The sequence below is a fragment of the Schistocerca nitens genome, chromosome 1 (genome assembly GCF_023898315.1).
Source record: "Schistocerca nitens isolate TAMUIC-IGC-003100 chromosome 1, iqSchNite1.1, whole genome shotgun sequence".
Taxonomy (NCBI): Eukaryota; Metazoa; Arthropoda; class Insecta; order Orthoptera; family Acrididae; genus Schistocerca; species Schistocerca nitens.
The window spans coordinates 590,069,750-590,086,926 of NC_064614.1; the positions used below are offsets into that span (position 1 = coordinate 590,069,750).

Below are 17,177 nucleotides of genomic sequence, written 5' to 3' on the forward strand. Positions count from 1 at the left end.
TGTAGCTTTACTGCATTTGCCTGCACATACATGTGTGGCTTTGCTGCGTTTGCCTGCAGACTGTCAAATTGTTATGTGCAGTGGGTATACAAGGAGAAATGCCTTCCTTACCGTGTATAAAAAAATTCTTTATGGACTACACCTGGTATCAGTTGGATTGCAATAAAAAACAAACATTTTATTATTAACATAAAATTTATTTACAAGTCAGAATTATTTCAGATTTAGTTCTCAATAAAAAGTAATTTGTAGGCTGCGTGATTTATTTTATCAAGTGTTACCAATTTCTATCAGTAGGTAATTTTTTCATAAGTGTTTACTGAAGGAAAAAGGAGGTACACGAATATGTAAGTTGTTACGAACTGAAAAAGACTGACTTCTCTGATCTTTTTCATTTCTTTTCTTGGATCTTCCCAGATCAGTCACACTCAAGGACACCATAAAAATAAATATTCAAAAAAAATTGCATTTCATGCGTAAAAACACTCTTGAGTGCTCAAAAGTACTCTCACTCAAGCCTCATTTGTAATTTTAATTCATTGTTCATCTGTTAAGTTTTTTCTCAATTATTCAATGTCTTCGATTGTGAAGCCTATCGTGATTCCCACTTTTCATTTGTTCCATTTCTTTGCTGTTCTTGCTGGATGCTTGTTTGCAGTTCACTAATTGAGTCACTAAAATCCCATTTAACACACTCTTCGCTACCATAAGGAATTCACTTTAACTTAGATTTATTTTAATTTTCCTTGATCTTACTCTTAATTGCTTTACAAAAGTATACTAATGAATATAAGTTGGCATTGCCTGTTTATACCCTTCGGAGTTGGAACATACCTGCACCATAACAGAGTAATGGAACATACAGAAACATTCTCGAATATTTTGCGAAGTTCTATAACATTTGCAAACCTTCTGGAAGATTCTGTAGCTTTCTGGAACAGGCTAAAACCTTCTAGAAGTAACATTCTATCCAGTCCTTGCCACTTAAGCACTCAATTCTCAGCTGCTTCAGTGACTTCTCATAAGTAATCCAGTGATGTCATACCCTCTTCTGTCACCCATGTCTTCAAGCCCAACCCCTGTGCTTCCAAAGCAAAACCTTCTCTAGGGATGGGGTCTGGGAAGCTACCATACCATGTAACCCCCATGGGACTGCAGATATTTGTTGCAAAGATATAATGGCATGAGGGGGCAGACCATATTTACATTTATAATATACAGTATATTGATTGATTATGACCTCAGTTATTGGCTGTGTTCTGGTTGTTGCTTAGGATAGAATATATACAACTCACAGCTGCTAACTTTTCCATATTGCAGAACTTACCCACCTCAGTCAGTGCAAAATATTATTTTTCCTCTCTTTCCAACAACAGAATTTAAAATATTACATAATTTCTAGCCCATGATTACCTTCAGGGGGCAAAAGATCTAATACAGCCAAAACATCCACACAAAAGTTCATACACCACCTTAGCGTTCAGAACTATTAGATCCTTCCTCAGTGAGGAGAGAAAGAAGGTTAGAAAGTAAGGGATGGTCAAGCAGACTCCAGGGGTAGTAGACACATCTGTTGTGTGCATCCTTTTTAACCTTCCCCCAACTTTCTCTCTTTCCTGGGGAAGTTCTAAGGCTAGGACAGTGTGCATAATTTCAAGTATGTACTAAATATTTTACCTGTTGAGGGTAAGTACTGACCAGCAATTCTGTCTCATGCTGTTAAAGAAAATGATGTGAAAGCCAATACACACATACTCATTTTTGTTTTATTTTTCTAGATATTAACATTATTTAACAACTTCTGCTATTATGGAACAACTTTTGTGAACATTTTGCATTGAATACCATCATATTGTTTTTTGGTCACTCCAGGACAGGTTTTTAGTGCTTAATTAGGAAGAAATGCTAGTTACTGGATGTGACATCAGGATGGTAAACATGTATGGGTTTAAAAACTTTGCATCTGAAGCATCATATCATTTGAACATTCTTGAGAACTAAAACTATTCCAGATATCATATTTCCATCTGAGCAGTAGTACCAAGTGGAGTGACACAACAATTAAGCACACTGGACTTGCATTCGGGTGGACGACAGTTGAAACCCACTTCTGGCCATCCTGATTTATGTTTTCTGCGATTTCACTAAATCGTTTCAGGCAAGTGCCACGACAGTCTTTTTGAAATGGCACAGCTGATTTCCTTCCCTGATCCGAGCTTGTGCTCCATCTTCTAATTACTTCATTGTCCATGGGACATTAAACACTGATCGCCTCCATCTGGGTAGTAGTGAATTGCACTACTCAGTTTTATATATTGTTATATGTTTTATTTGACATAACTTCATATATGGCCATTTAGGTCTCTAGTTTGTAAATAACCAGATTCATCATATCACTACATGAGGGGGGACTCCTTTCTCTCTTCATAATGTAAAGTCATTTGTAGTGGGAATATTTATTTTCATATATATTTTGATTCACCACTGTAAGAAGGGAAAAGCAAAAATTATACTTTTTAAAATTGGCATTTGGTCATCGCGTACAGCCATCAATCACAATGATACTTCGAACTTTGTTCCTTTTAACTTTGCCTCCTCACATTGGGGGACCTCTGCAACACACTGTGCAAGCATCAGACAGAGATTGCCAACAGTCACATTTTCGTACCAACTGGTCTGTAACTTACGTAGTGCACCTCATGGAAAATATCGCATCTTGTTAACTGCTATTCATACATAAGAAATTAGTATATAGACTTAACCTGGTGAAAATTAAACAAAATGTTGAAAAAAAGAAGTGACATCAATCTTAGTGCAAAGCATGGTAAAGTTAAGACATTTTTGTGTATTTTTTTGGTTTGTTCCCTTTGCTCCCTGTGTTGTTTCTGTTTGTTGCGAATGAATAATTAATAAAAGTGAACACTCTCTTTACAGTTGAAGAATCTTTATGTTTCCATTATTTTATTCTGCCCAGGGCGTTCTAGTATCATCTGAATATAATAGTGTGATGGTTTTTCTGGAACAGTAATGCTTTCATCACTTTGATCTGATATTAAGTGGATTGCAGTGATCCTTCAGTTTGTCATTCAGTCACACACTGCATTACTTTTCAGTGCCATTGTTCTGTGGCACCCAAACAGTTAAGTGCTCCAGAGTGATTACCTTGGTGTAAAGAATGGACCTAAATATTTTCAAATAATGCAAGAAGAGGAAGCTAAATTTTATCACTTCCGTTTTCTGCATCTCTGCAAAAGTTGTGTTGCTATAGGGTAAGACAGAAATGGGAAAATAATGATTAATCAGTAATGACTTTGTTAGTTGCCAGGAGAAAAACACACAAATATTTGTGAAAGTAGACATGCATTTCTTGTTGTCGGTGTCCGTATTTACGAGGGGTGTTTGAAAAGTCCGTACAAAGTCCGAGAGATGGCACCACCGGCTCGTATCGAGGTAATGTTTAGTTAGTAGCATCTTTGGAAAAGACGCACACAAAGTTTCAGCCATATTGGTCTATTTCTTTGTGTTTGGCATTCGTGTGAATCAAGGAAGTCAAGTGATTGTCAAAAAATGGACGAAAAAGAATTTAGTGTGATGATTAAATATTACTTTATGAAAGGAAAAACACCTCAGGAGACTAAAGAGAAGCTTGACAAACAATACGGTGACTTTGCACTTTCAATCAGAACAGTTTATAAGTGGCTTCAAAATTTTCGGAGTGGCCATATGGACACAAGTGATGGTGAATGTACTGGACGCCCTGTGGAGGTTACGACTCCAGAAATCATTGATGAAATTCGTGATATGGTGTTGGATGACAGAAGAGTTACGGTGCGTGAGATTGCTAGTGCTATGGGCATCTCAAATGAATGGGTTCATAATCTTTTGCATAAACATTTGGACATGAGAAAGCTATCCGCAAGATGGGTTCCGCGATTGCTCACGCTTGACCAAAAATGGAATCGTGTGAAGTGTTGCGAGGATGGTTGGCAGTTGTTCAGGAAGAATCCGCAGGACTTTAAGCATTGTTTCGTCACTGTGGATGAAACATGGAGACATTACTATACTCCTGACACCAAACAACAATCTAAACAATGGGTTACTAAGGGAGAATCTGCGCCAAAAAGGGCGAAGATGGGAAAGGTTATGGTGACTGTCTTTAGGATTCCCAAGTGATAATCCTCATCGACTATCTGGAAAAGGGTAAAACTATTACAGGTGCATATTATTCATAATTATTGGACCATTCGAAAACCGAGCTGCAAGAAAAATGCTGGCAATTGGACCTCAAAAAAAGTCCTTTTCCATCATGACAATGTACCAGCACACACCTCAGCAGTTGTGGTCGCAAATTTAATGGAAATAGGATTCCAACTCGTTTCATATCCTCCCCTATTCTCTAGACTTGGCTCTCTCGGACTACTATTTGTTCCCCAATTTGAAGAAATGGCTGTCAGGACAAAGATTTTATTCAAACAAGGAAGTGATTGCAGCAGCTAATAGCTATTTTGCAGACTTGGACAATTCCCATTATTGGGAAGGGATCAACAAATTAGAACAGAGTTGGACGAAGTGTATAAGTCTAAAAGAGGAGACTATGTAGATAAATAAAAAAGGTTTACCCCAAACACGTAAGTAGTTTTTATTTTTGCATGGACTTTTCAAACGCCCCTCGTAAGTAATAGGTGTTCACTTTGATTAGAAGTTTCCTAACTGTTTCAGTTACTATGCATTCAAATATAAACATCATAATTACTGCAACTAAAAATCATGCAAAATTAAAAGTACGTCTAACACAGAGCTTTCAAAATCAAGGCTACTTTCAATAGGATCCAGAGCGAGAATGGAATTTGGCATTTGGAGATGTAACTTCCGTGGAATAGGTATTCAGACAAAAATATAAAAGGAAGGCATTCTAATATTTTAATAGTAATTAGTGTGTAAATATGTACTGTTAATTTTTTTACCTGGATTGTCAAACTTCTAAAATCAAGTGTAACTTCATCAGGGGCTCCAACTGGCACACCTAATGTGAGCAACCATAATCATGCACCAACGAGTAATTTCAAGCGTCAAAATACTGTAGACTCTGCAACAATAAAGGAGAATACAGCGCGAATAAATTCAGCAAGTGCAGCAACGCGTCCAGCCCCTCCAAAAAATACGGCGGCCATTCCAGTATTAGATTCAAGTAAGTGGTCAAGATACTTCTCCATTCTTGTGAGCTACTTTTCTTGTTTTTAGTTTAAATTTTATTGGCGTTCTGTGCATGATAGTTGCCAACTAAAGACTAGTTAGCTACGCTTTCAAATTCATTCCTTATTTTGAAATTGTAATTACATTCTACTCTCTGGCTTTTATTTTCATTACATTTGTTAACTAGTAATAAAGAAATATGATGACATGATGAGAGAAGATTTCTTGTGTCAAGTACTGTATAAGTTCCTTAAACTACTAAACAGTGGGGCTGATTAATGATAAGTGCTGTGGATTTTAAGGAAAATGTTGTAAGTTTACAGTGAGCCTAATACTAACACTGAATTCAAAATGATTCTTAATGTGTTTATATCCATTTTTGAAAATATGTTGTTGTTGTTGTTGTTGTTGTTGTGGTCTTCAGTCCTGAGACTGGTTTGATGCAGCTCTCCATGCTACTCTACCCTGTGCAAGCTTCTTCATCTCCCAGTATCTACTGCAGCCTACATCCTTCTGAATCTGCTCAGTGTATTCATCTCTTGGTCTCCCTCTATGATTTTTACCCTCCACGCTGCCCTCCAATACTAAATTGGTGATCCCTCGATGTGTCAGAACATGTCCTACCAACCGATCCCTTCTTCTAGTTAAGTTGTGCCAAAAGCTCCTCTTCTCCCCAATTCTATGCAATACCTCCTCATTAGTAATATGATCTACCCATCTAATCTTCAGCATTCTTCTGTAGCACCACATTTCGAAAGCTTCTATTCTCTTCTTGTCTAAACTATTCATCGCCCACATTTCACTTCCATACATGGCTACACTCCATACAAATACTTTCAGAAACGACTTCCTGACATTTAAATCTATACTCGATGTTAACAAATTTTTCTTCTTCAGAAACGCTTTCCTTGCCATTGCCAGTCTACATTTTATATTCTCTCTACTTCGTCCATCATCAGTTATTTTGCTCCCCAAGTAGCAAAACTCCTTTACTACTTTAAGTGTCTCATTTCCTAATTTAATTCCCTCAGCATCACCCGACTTAATTCAACTACATTCCATTATCCTCGTTCTGCTTTTGTTGATGTTCATCTTATATCCTCCTCACAAGATACTGTCCATTCCGTTCAACTGCTCTTCCAAGTCCTTTGCTGTCTATGACGGAATTACAATGTCATCGGTGAACCTCAAAGTTTTTATTTCTCCTCCATGGATTTTAATACCTACTCCGAATTTTTCTTTTGTTTCCTTTAATGCTTGCTCATTATACAGATTGAATAACATTGGGGATAGTCTACAACCCTGTCTCACTCCCTTCCCAACCACTGCTTCCCTTTCATGTCTCTCGACTCTTGTCACTGCCATCTGGTTTCTGTACAAATTTTAAATGGCCTTTCGCTCCCTGTGTTTTACCCCTGCCCCCTTCAGAATTTGAAAGAGAGTATTCGAATCAACATTGTCAAAAGCTTCCTCTAAGTCTACAAATGCTAGAAACGTAGGTTTGTCTTTTCTTAATCTTTCTTCTAAGATAAGTCGTAGGGTCAGTATTGCCTCACATGTTCCAACATTTCTACAGAATCCAAACTGATCTTCCCCGAGGTCGGCTTCTACCAGTTTTTCCATTCGTCTGTAAAGAATTCACGTTAGTATCTTGCAGCTGTGACTTATTAAACTGATAGTTCGGTAATTTTCACATCTGTCAACACCTGCTTCCTTTGGAATTGAAATTATTATATTTTTCTTGAAGTCTTAGGGAATTTCGCCTGTCTCGTACATTTTGCTCATCAGATGGTAGAGTTTTGTCAGGACTGGCTCTCCCAAGGCTGTCAGTAGTTGTAGTGGAATGCCGTCCACTCCGGGGGCCTTGTTTCGACTCAGGTCTTTCTGTGCTCTGTCAAACACTTCACGCAGTATCATATCTCCCATTTCATCTTCATCTACATCCTCTTCCAATTCCATAATATTGTCCTCAAGAACATCGCCCCTGTATAGACCCTCTGTATACTCCTTCCACCTTTCTGCTTTCCCTTCTTTGCTTAGAACTGGGTTTCCATCTGAGCTCTTGATATTCATACAAGTGGTTCTCTTTTCTCCAAAGGTCTCTTTAATTTTCCTGTAGGCAGTATCTATCTTACCCCTAGTGAGATAAGCCTCTACATCCTTACATTTGTCCTCTAGCCATCCCTGCTAGCCATTTTGCACTTCCTGTCGATCTCATTTTTGAGATATTTGTATTCCTTTTTGCCTGCTTCATTTACTGCATTTTTATATTTTCTCCTTTCATCAATTAAATTCAATATTTCTTCTGTTACCCAAGGGTTTCTACTAGCCGCCGTCTTTCTACCTACTTGATCCTCTGCTGCCTTCACTATTTCATTCCTCAAAGCTACCCATTCTTCTTCTACTATATTTCTTTCCCCCATTCCTGTCAATTGTTCACTTACGCTCTCCCTGGAACCCTTTACAACCTATGGTTCTTTCAGTTTATCCAGGTCCCATCTCCTTAAATTCCCTCCTTTTTGCAGTTTCGTCAGATTTGATCTACAGTACATAACCAATAGATTGTGGTCAGAGTCCACACCTGCCCCTGGAAATGTCTTACAATTTAAAACCTGGTTCCTAAATCTCTGTCTTACCATTAGAAAATCTATCTGAAACCTTCTAGTATCTCCAGGGTTCTTCTTCCATGTATACAACCTTCTTTCATGATTCTTGAACCAGGTGTTAGCAATGATTAAGTTATGCTCTGCGCAAAATTCTACCAGGCGGCTTCCTCTTTCATTTCTTAGCCCCAATCCAATTCACTTACTACGTTTCCTTCTCTCCCTTTTCATACTCTCCAATTCCAGTCACCCATGACTATTAAATTTTCGTCTCCCTTCACTACCTGAATAATTTCTTTTATCTCATCATCTGCAGAGCTAGTTGGCATATAAACTTGTACTACTGTAGTAGGCGTGGGCTTCGTGTCTATCTTGGCCACAATAATGTGTTCACTATGCTGTTTGTAGTAGCTTACCCACACTCCTATTTTTTTTATTCATTATTAAACCTACTCCTGCATTACGCCTATTTGATTTTGTATTTTTAACCCTGTATTCACCTGACCAAAAGTCCTGTTCCTCCTGCCACTGAACTTCACTAATTCCCACTATATCTATCTTTAATCTATCCATTTCCCTTTTTAAATTTTCTAACCTACCTGCCCAATTAAGGGATCTGACATTCCACACTCCGATCCGTAGAACGCCAGTTTTCTTTCTCCTGATAATGGCGTCCTCCTGAGTAGTCCCTACCCGGAGATACGAATGGGGGACTATTTTACCTCCAGAATATTTTACCCAAGAGGACGCCATCATCATTTAATCATACAGTAAAGCTGAAAGCCCTCGGGAAAAATTACGGCTATAGTTTCCCCTTGCTTTCAGCCGTTCGCAGTACCAGAACAGCAAGGCCATTTTGGTTAGTGTTGCAAGGCCAGATCAGTCAATCATCCAGACTGTTGCCCCTGCAACTACTAAAAATAAGATAATTAAATGAAATAATGACAGGTCATTGAAAAACCTTTCACCCAGGTATAACATATTTTCCCCTGTGTAAACGTGTAGTTTTATCCAGGAAAACTGTCCCGTCCCTCCCCCCTCTCACTCACTCCCCCCTCTCACTCACTCCCTCCCTCCCCCTCCATCCCTCCCTTCCTCCCTCCCCTCACCCCAGCCCCTCACCCCCTCCCCTCCCTCCCTAACCCCTCCCCTCCCTCCCCCACACCTCCCCTCCCTCCCCCACACCTCCCGTCCCTCCCCCACCCCTCCCCTCCCTCCCACACCCCTCCCACACCCCTCCCCTCTCCTCCCCCACTCCTTCCCCAACCCCCTCTTCCACCCCTCCCCACCTTCCCCAACCCCCCTCTTCCACTCCTCCCCACCTTCCCCAACCCCATTCTTCCACTCCCCCCTCTTCCACTCCCCCCTCTTCCACTCCCCCCTCTTCCACTCCCCCCTCTTCCACTCCCCCCTCTTCCACTCCCCCCTCTTCCACTCCCCCCTCTTCCACTCCCCCCTCTTCCACTCCCCCCTCTTCCACTCCCCCCTCTTCCACTCCCCCCTCTTCCACTCCCCCCTCTTCCACTCCCTCCTCTTCCTCTTCCCCATCTTCCCCTCCCCCTCCCCCTCCCCACGTCTCTTCACCTCCATCCCCCTTCGCCCCCACCCCCCTTCGCCCCCACCCCCCTTCGCCCCCACCCCCCTTCGCCCCCACCCCCCTTCGCCCCCACCCCCCTTCGCCCCCACCCCCCTTCGCCCCCACCCCCCTTCGCCCCCACCCCCCTTCGCCTCCTGCAATTCATGAAGGCATGTGCAAATTTTGTGGCCATGTGTGTTTCAAGCAGTACATGCCACAGAAGCCAAATAAATATGGTATAAAACTGTACATGTTGTCAGAGACAGACATAGGTTGTGTGTGTAATTTTTCTGTTTATGCAGGTGAGAGGTCTGACACAGTGACACTCGTAAAGACATTGCTTCGGAATCTGTCAGGAAAAGGTTGCACTTTGTTTACAGGCAGATTCTTCACCAGTCCAGTCCTTGCTTCAGAACTAGAAGCTGCAAAAACTGCTCTTGTGGGAACTGCAAGAAAATATAAGCAGGGATTACCTTCTGCTATAGAAGATCAGAAACTTCAGCGAGGTGAACTAATTTTTAGGCGTAAAGGAAATATCGTGGCATTTGTTGGAAGGGCAAAAGAAATGTGCACATGATAAGTACAAGGCTCACTGCTGAGATTGTGACGTATATTGATAAGAGAGGCAGAGAGAAAGCAAAACCAGCCTGTGTGGTGGAATATAATGAAAACAAGTTGGGTGTTGACATATCAGACCAACGACTATCATACGGGGCTTTCGAGCATCGAACTGTGAAGTGGTGGAGAAAGTTGTCATTCCACATAATATTAATGGTAATAATAAATTCAAGTCTATTGTACAACAAGGTAACTGGAAAATGCCTCACAACGTCATAGTTTATGACAACTATCTGTGCAGGTCTTGCAGACAGCAGAGATCTCGAATCAGAAACTGATAGATCAGGACTCTCCAGACTATTAACTGGAAACCATTTTCTGGAAAAGATTGAGACAGAAGTAGGCAAGAAACAGGAGCAAAAACAATGTGTAGTGTGTTCTTTGAGAGGCAATAAGTTTACTGGGAAAGTGTGGTGCAAAGACACACACATTCAGTGTAGTGAATGCAAAGTGGCATTGTGCAAACTATCGTGTTTCAAAATTTATCATACAAAGACCAAAATTGCACCATAAAATAAAGCCAAAGGAGGTTACTGTAGATAAAACAAACAGTATAAATAATTATTAAAATTCTTGTTTAAAATAATGTAGTTTTCTTTCTGAGGATTAAGTGCAAATATCCTATCCTTGACCAATTTTTCCTCTTTTCAAAAACAATGCTATAATTGAAAATTTCATGAAAGCAAATATTAATTAAAAGAACAAAGTATTATACATAGCTTCAAACTAAAAAGTTCAGGCTTTTCAATAAGGGTAATGTCATTACTATAACAAAAACCATTTAAGAGTTGTAGTCAATTAAAATAAGCTAAAAACAGCTAGGCCTTGTGGTAAAGCTTTGTGCGCTATGGCTCGGGGCCCAAAGTGTTAAAGAGAATAGGAGCAGTGTAAAGGAAGATATTTTTAGTTCCTTCTTTTTAAAAATAGGTAAGTGAATTGGTGCAAACAGTTCAGAGGAGAAAATAAAATGGTATGCTGAAGAAGCAATGCTGAGGACATTTAATGAATTAAAATTTTCTCTCACATCCCCATCTGAAGGAAGACTCGAAAAAGTTTGTATGAAGTGGATAATATCTCCCCTAGGCACTAAAAAGTTGTGGCTCTATAATATGCAATTCTTCATTGACTCAGATTTCCCAGAAAGGTTGATATATGCCACTGAGCGAATACATTTTGTCAGAAGCATTTTCTTCATTTTGCCACAGATGGCACTGTAATCAGAAGAATAGAAATGGATACACAGTTGTAATTAATGATGTGCTACTCAGTGGCCCTTGAATGTCCAATGGCACATGGGACCCCACTCCCAAGCTGGGAGGGCAGGACAGGCCAGTATTTTATAACTTCTAACTGCAAACCTCATTCGGAATGTTGTATTTCTCCGAAGTATTGAACAGGAGACTACTCGATGTGCCACTGTGGCCACTTAGCAAACTATGACATCATCATAACAGGCAGTACCCCACAGCCAGATTTCACGTATCGTGCACACATAGAACAGTAAGCAGATCTAAACATTGCAATTCTTGCACAGTGTTTACTGCCCGCACGTCAACCTATCATTTGGAGAACAGTCATGCAAGTGGACTACGAATGTTGCAATCACAGAAGAAAAAATTGAGATGCTCTTGATTTATGGTGAACCTAAGAGAAATGTTCAGGCTGATGTTTCCTTGTATACTGGGCATCTTTCAGAGAAAACTTGCCTTCGTTCATTCTTTTACGCAGTTATGAACGTATTTTATGTCTGATGGCAGTGTACAGATCGGCAAAAGGAAACGAAGCAAACGTGTTAAAGGAGAAGCTAATGAAATAGCTGTACTAGTGGCAGTGCACAATAACCCATGGATAAGGATCTGGCAGGTAGACTGCGATTCCAATATGTCTGTAAGTAGTATTGTCACAATACTGCATTGTCACAAATATTATCCATACCACAGGTCACTGCATCAAGAACTTCCTGGTGCCAATTTTCATAACATGACACTTTTTCGTGAATGGGCACATCAACATATGCAAACGATCCCCACATTGTTTGCCGAAGTACTATATTCAAATGGGTCTACATTCATAAATAATGGCAGCATTAGCCGACATAACATACTTCACTATAGTGTAGACAATCCCCACTGGTTACGGCATGTTGACCAACAACATCCTTGGTTAGTTAACGTATGGTGTAGCATCTTGGGGAACAAACTCATTGGTCCATAATTTAGGTCCATAATTTATCAACGGCACATTGAATGGACACAGATATCGAATGTTTCTGGAACAGGAACTACCAGTGCTACTGAAGGATGTTGCTCTGGACATTTGACAGCTTATGTGATTTCAGCATTACAGTTGCCCATCGCATTACACAACTAAAATACAGGAGGTGTTAGACCGTGTTTACAGTAGTGATCAGCAAAGGTGGGTATTAATTGGCCCACTACATTGCCAGATTTGATGTCGCCAGATTTCTTCCTGTGGGGATACTTAAAAGATAAGGTGTCCCAGCAAGTTCCAATATGCTGTGAACACATGGTGAACCGCATCAGCTTTTGTCACTTGTATAGTCATTTGAAAGTCAGATAACTAAGTGTATTGAAGTTTGCAGTACAGTCCTTGAACACTGATTCTAATTGGAAAAGTAAAATAATATTCATATGCCATGCCATGGCCACAGTGGTGTGTCAAGTGGTCCCCTGCTTGATATGTCAGAGGAGTACAATGTTGTGAATGAGGTTTCCAATTAAAAGTTATCAAATACTGGCCTGGCCTGCCCTTGCAGCATGGAGGTGTGGTCCCGCTGGATATTCAAGGATCATTGAGTCATGATTGTGTACCCATTTCTATTCCTCCAATTACAGCGCCAGCTATGGCAAAATGAAGAAAATGCTTCAGACAAAACACACGTAGATTTTGCCATAGAATTATAATCTGACAGAAAAACCAGTGGTCCTCATTGAAGATATCAAAGTGGCACACTCAAAGGGTGTCGTGGTGGGTCGAGTGTGCTACTGTTGGATGCCCCCCTCCGAGACAAACAAATCGGAATTATAACTTTTTTTGGTCCAATGTATAGTTTTCAAGATATTTCAATATCTTCAGTTAAAATGAACACTTTGTATATTTTCTGATTACATAATAAAAATCTTAGTGACTATCAAAGATATTCTGTTGTGTCAGTTATAATATTCTATTAGGGTAGTTAAGTTTTTATGGGATATGTGGTTCAGCAAATTCCTGGTTTAGTTCTTATTTAACAAAAAGAATGCAGGATGTTACATTAGACTGTTAAAGTAATACAAAGAAAGACAGCTACAAATGTGTGTGGGCAGAAATTACAATGGGAGTTTGTTCTTGCTTTATTTTAATGACCTGCCATTTTATATGAATCAGGAGGTAGATGATGCAAGCAGTCTTGCGAAGCTGAGCAAAGAAGCATCTGTTTAGGAATCATAAATGATAGTGACTAAATGGGTTTACAGATATGTCCTAGCTTTAAACTTAGGGAACGAGTTCGCCCAGTTCTCCAATTAACCTAGTACACCTACAAGATATGATAAAAAGGGTAAAAGTCTTAAGTTCTTGGGAGTTGGCATTGATGACAACTTAAACTAAAGTATCTGGGTTCGGCTACTTTTGCTATAAGAAAAAGTGTGAACATTGGGGATATAGAAGCCAGTGAGTTAACACATATATTCATTCATTGATGATTGGCATAATACTCTGGCGTAACTCTTCACTTGGGCAAAAAGCATTCATTCCTCAAAAGAAAATAATTGCTCACACACATACGTCTTCACAATTACCTCTTTAAGCAGTTGAGAATGTTAACCACATTCTTGCAGTAAATTTATTCAGGCATCTAAGTTTGACAGTAACAGATATTCACAAGTTCTACACTAGAAGGAAAAATGATCTGCAATACCTTTTAATGAATCTAACTTTGACACAGAAAATGGTGAAATAGCTATAAAACTCTTTGTCAATCTTCCATGGAAGTAGTGTGTCCGAAAGATATCAGAAATTTTTTTCAAATATAGATTAGAGATTTCTCCTTAACACTTTCTATACCATAAAGGAATTTTTGAGTAGAGATACAGTCATACAAAAAAAAAGAAGTCTGTAAATGGCCAACTTGCTGCCATGTGCCATGTTTGCTGGAGTATAAGACACACCACTTTCTGTAAAACTTTATTTTTTTTGTGGAGGGGGGAATTGCTTAGTTAATACCTCTACTACAAAACAATTACAGTAGAGTCTCATTAATCTGAACTAATTGGGCCCGGACCTTGTTTGGATTACCAATTTGTTCGGGCTAGGTGGAATTACGGTGACGAGTTTCTTGAATGAAGTATACCAACCAGATAAGTAGCTACACCATGGTAACAAATGGGAACAAGTTTGGAAACGATGGCTCACTTTCACTCCCTGCCCTAGTTGTTGTGCGGTGTAGAGACCTTTGTAGTGTCTGAGGTCAGTGCACTGCCAGTTGACTCGCAAAGTGCTTGGTTATGTCAGTTATCGATCGCTGGCACTAGTTATCGATCGCTGGCATGCATAACAGTTGTATTGTATTCGTTCTGGTGAAGTGGTGCACGTATTTTTGTCATGAGTAAACGGAAACATACGATGTTAACTCTCAAAGGAAAACTAAACGTTTTGAAGTGGATAGACAATGGTGGGAATGGCAACGGAACTGGGTGTTGGTAAAGCAACCATTGGTAATTGGAAGAAGAACCCAGTGAAGCTACTACAAATGATACAGACAATCCCTGGATGTGAAGAAGCTAGTGAAGAAGATGTAGATGAGTGGATGGGGCATGTGTGGAGAACCTTACTGACACTGCTGTGACTCAAGACCAGGAAGAAGGGGACCGGTTTGACAGAAGTGACAATCAGCCTGAGAATGACACAGGAGAGCTGGTGCAACAGTGTGATGCAGCAGAAGCCCTTGACCTCATACTATGTTATTTGGAGCAACATCCCACTGCTACACCTCCTGATGTAATGTTTATGAGACGATGGCGCAACTATGCATCACATAAAAGACTACATTCATTACGCCATAAAACAATGACTGAGTTTTCGTCATCTAAAAAGTGGAGATAAAATGTCTGCTGTATTTTAGTAAGTTTGACAGCTTTTCTTCCATTGTTATGCATTGTTTAAACCTAATGTTTTCTTGCCAGTTTTTGTAATACATGTTTACTGTACTGTGTTAATTAAAATAGTATGGAAAACTGTGTGGTAAAATGCTGTATATACACACTTAGACTAACATTTTTCATGTTTGGATTAAGCGAACGTTCGGATTACCGGGGTTCGGATTACCGGGACTTCGCTGTATAACACATATGTGCACTTACATCAATTTATAGGCAATGTAAATAGGAAAAAGTGCTCACCATTTAATTTGCATCCTCGAATATACAAAATTGGTCGTCAGAGCTGAAAGAAGAAATACTTGAAGCTGTTATGTCAGAACTGGAATCTTCATACAGTAAATTATCATCTGTGCCATCTAGTGCCTTACTGATCATACACTTCTCAAACAATTGAATCATTTTTGTAGAGTCCCATGGAGCTTTGACCCACACACAAACTTGAGAAATGCTAGGTCCCTCCCTCCTCCCTGATGATGTAGTTTCAAAATCTGTAGATTGCGTTCATCTGTCCCACTCCTCCTCCATAAGTCCCTTAAAGGGTCTGTTGGTACATTCATCTAATGATTAAAGTGAACTAGTTACCCCTCCTAGCATTAAAGCTAACTTGAGACTTCAGTTCATTCAGTCTATTTTTAATGTCTTCTGCTCTGTGAGAGTGAAACCGATCGCATACTAACAGGGCAGGCTTCTTCAGTTGGTCTCCAGGTCACCTAGACCAAATTGTATCTACCTATAACCTCATTCCTTCTCCATTCGTCCATTGTTACTTAGGAAGCTGTACTTGCGTGTTATATTGATAGTGAACTGTGGTTTGTGAGGCTAAGTATGGAAAGTCTGGCAAAGCACCCTGAAGCAATGTTATGCTGTACTGACACTATGTAATCTTCTGTTGTACATATTGAGAAGGAGCATCGAAAACCGGAAAATAAGAAACATTGGAGATCAAAATGTCGCCAGGACCAGCCATGTCCTCCACCCTGTATTATGTGTAGTCTATGTGGCCACCTGTTTCATGCCAGGATTAGTCTGCTGAGCATCTCTGCACCTACAGAAGAAAAATAAAAACTTGAATACAAGTATGAAATGATAATATTGTACATTATTTAAATTTAAATAAGGCAAGGAATAAACAATTTAACACATTGAGACCAGTAAACGGCCATTTATGCCATTATTAAAAATGTTGCTGGCTCATCTGCATTTGACATATCTTTGGGAAGAAGTATTAAAAAAAAAAAAAAAAAAAAAAAAACAACTTCAAGCCCTGTTTTCAATCTTTTAGTTCTCTGATCCATTATGAAGTTTACAATAAAGATTACAGAAAACATAATTTTCTTAAAAAATGTGTGACGTGATTTTTTTAAGCACTTCCACACATACATAGATTTTGTATCATAATGTTGAAGCATTCTGGGGTATGCAAAGATGATGACTTCTCATTAGGATTTCTAATCTCAGATACAGAACAAAAGCATTTGTTGCAGCCTCTATGAATTTGTGACAAAATAGTTTTTTTTTTCCATCACTTCATTTACTACTTCTTGAAAGGATGATAAAAATCATCTTATCACGTCTATCAATCCCTGTTTTTAGTTACTACAGTAGAGACTAGAATCTGGCTTTGACTTTGTCTTGGTACCATCCTTTGTACGAGTAGAAATGTCCGAGGCTGTCATTTTGTGAATGGGTGTGATTTTTCCTCATTGACACAGACTTATGCCTTAGGATGTTTCACATGGGTAAAATGACTTTTTAAATTCTTCTAATAATTGATCAAAAAATGTCTGATTTTTGACATGGCATCATGCGGAGGATGATTTGTGAGAATGTGGGCAGAATTGCAGTTCAAGTGTAAATTTGAAAGTGTGGCCTTGAATCTATTTCTGATCATTATAGTCCGTGGGAAAACAATTGGAATAAAACCTATTGACATACCAGTAATCTGTCAATTTTGATTTCGTAATGAGCCATACATGATTAGGAACCCAAAAAACCTGCATCTAATTTTGGCAAAATTCCCATCTAATT

General features: G+C 39.4%; 1 protein-coding gene across 12 annotated transcripts in view; it reads left to right on the forward strand.

Annotated features, from left to right (window-relative positions):
• The window catches only part of LOC126255653 (serine/threonine-protein kinase MARK2), a 301,860-nt gene that overhangs the window by 208,321 nt on the left and 76,362 nt on the right, over positions 1–17,177 (forward strand). For all 12 annotated transcript variants that reach the window (XM_049955420.1, XM_049955424.1, XM_049955426.1 and 9 more), the window contains one exon: positions 5,006–5,188. In XM_049955420.1, coding sequence (XP_049811377.1) covers positions 5,006–5,188 — 183 coding nt within the window. The remainder of the gene's footprint in view (positions 1–5,005; positions 5,189–17,177) is intronic.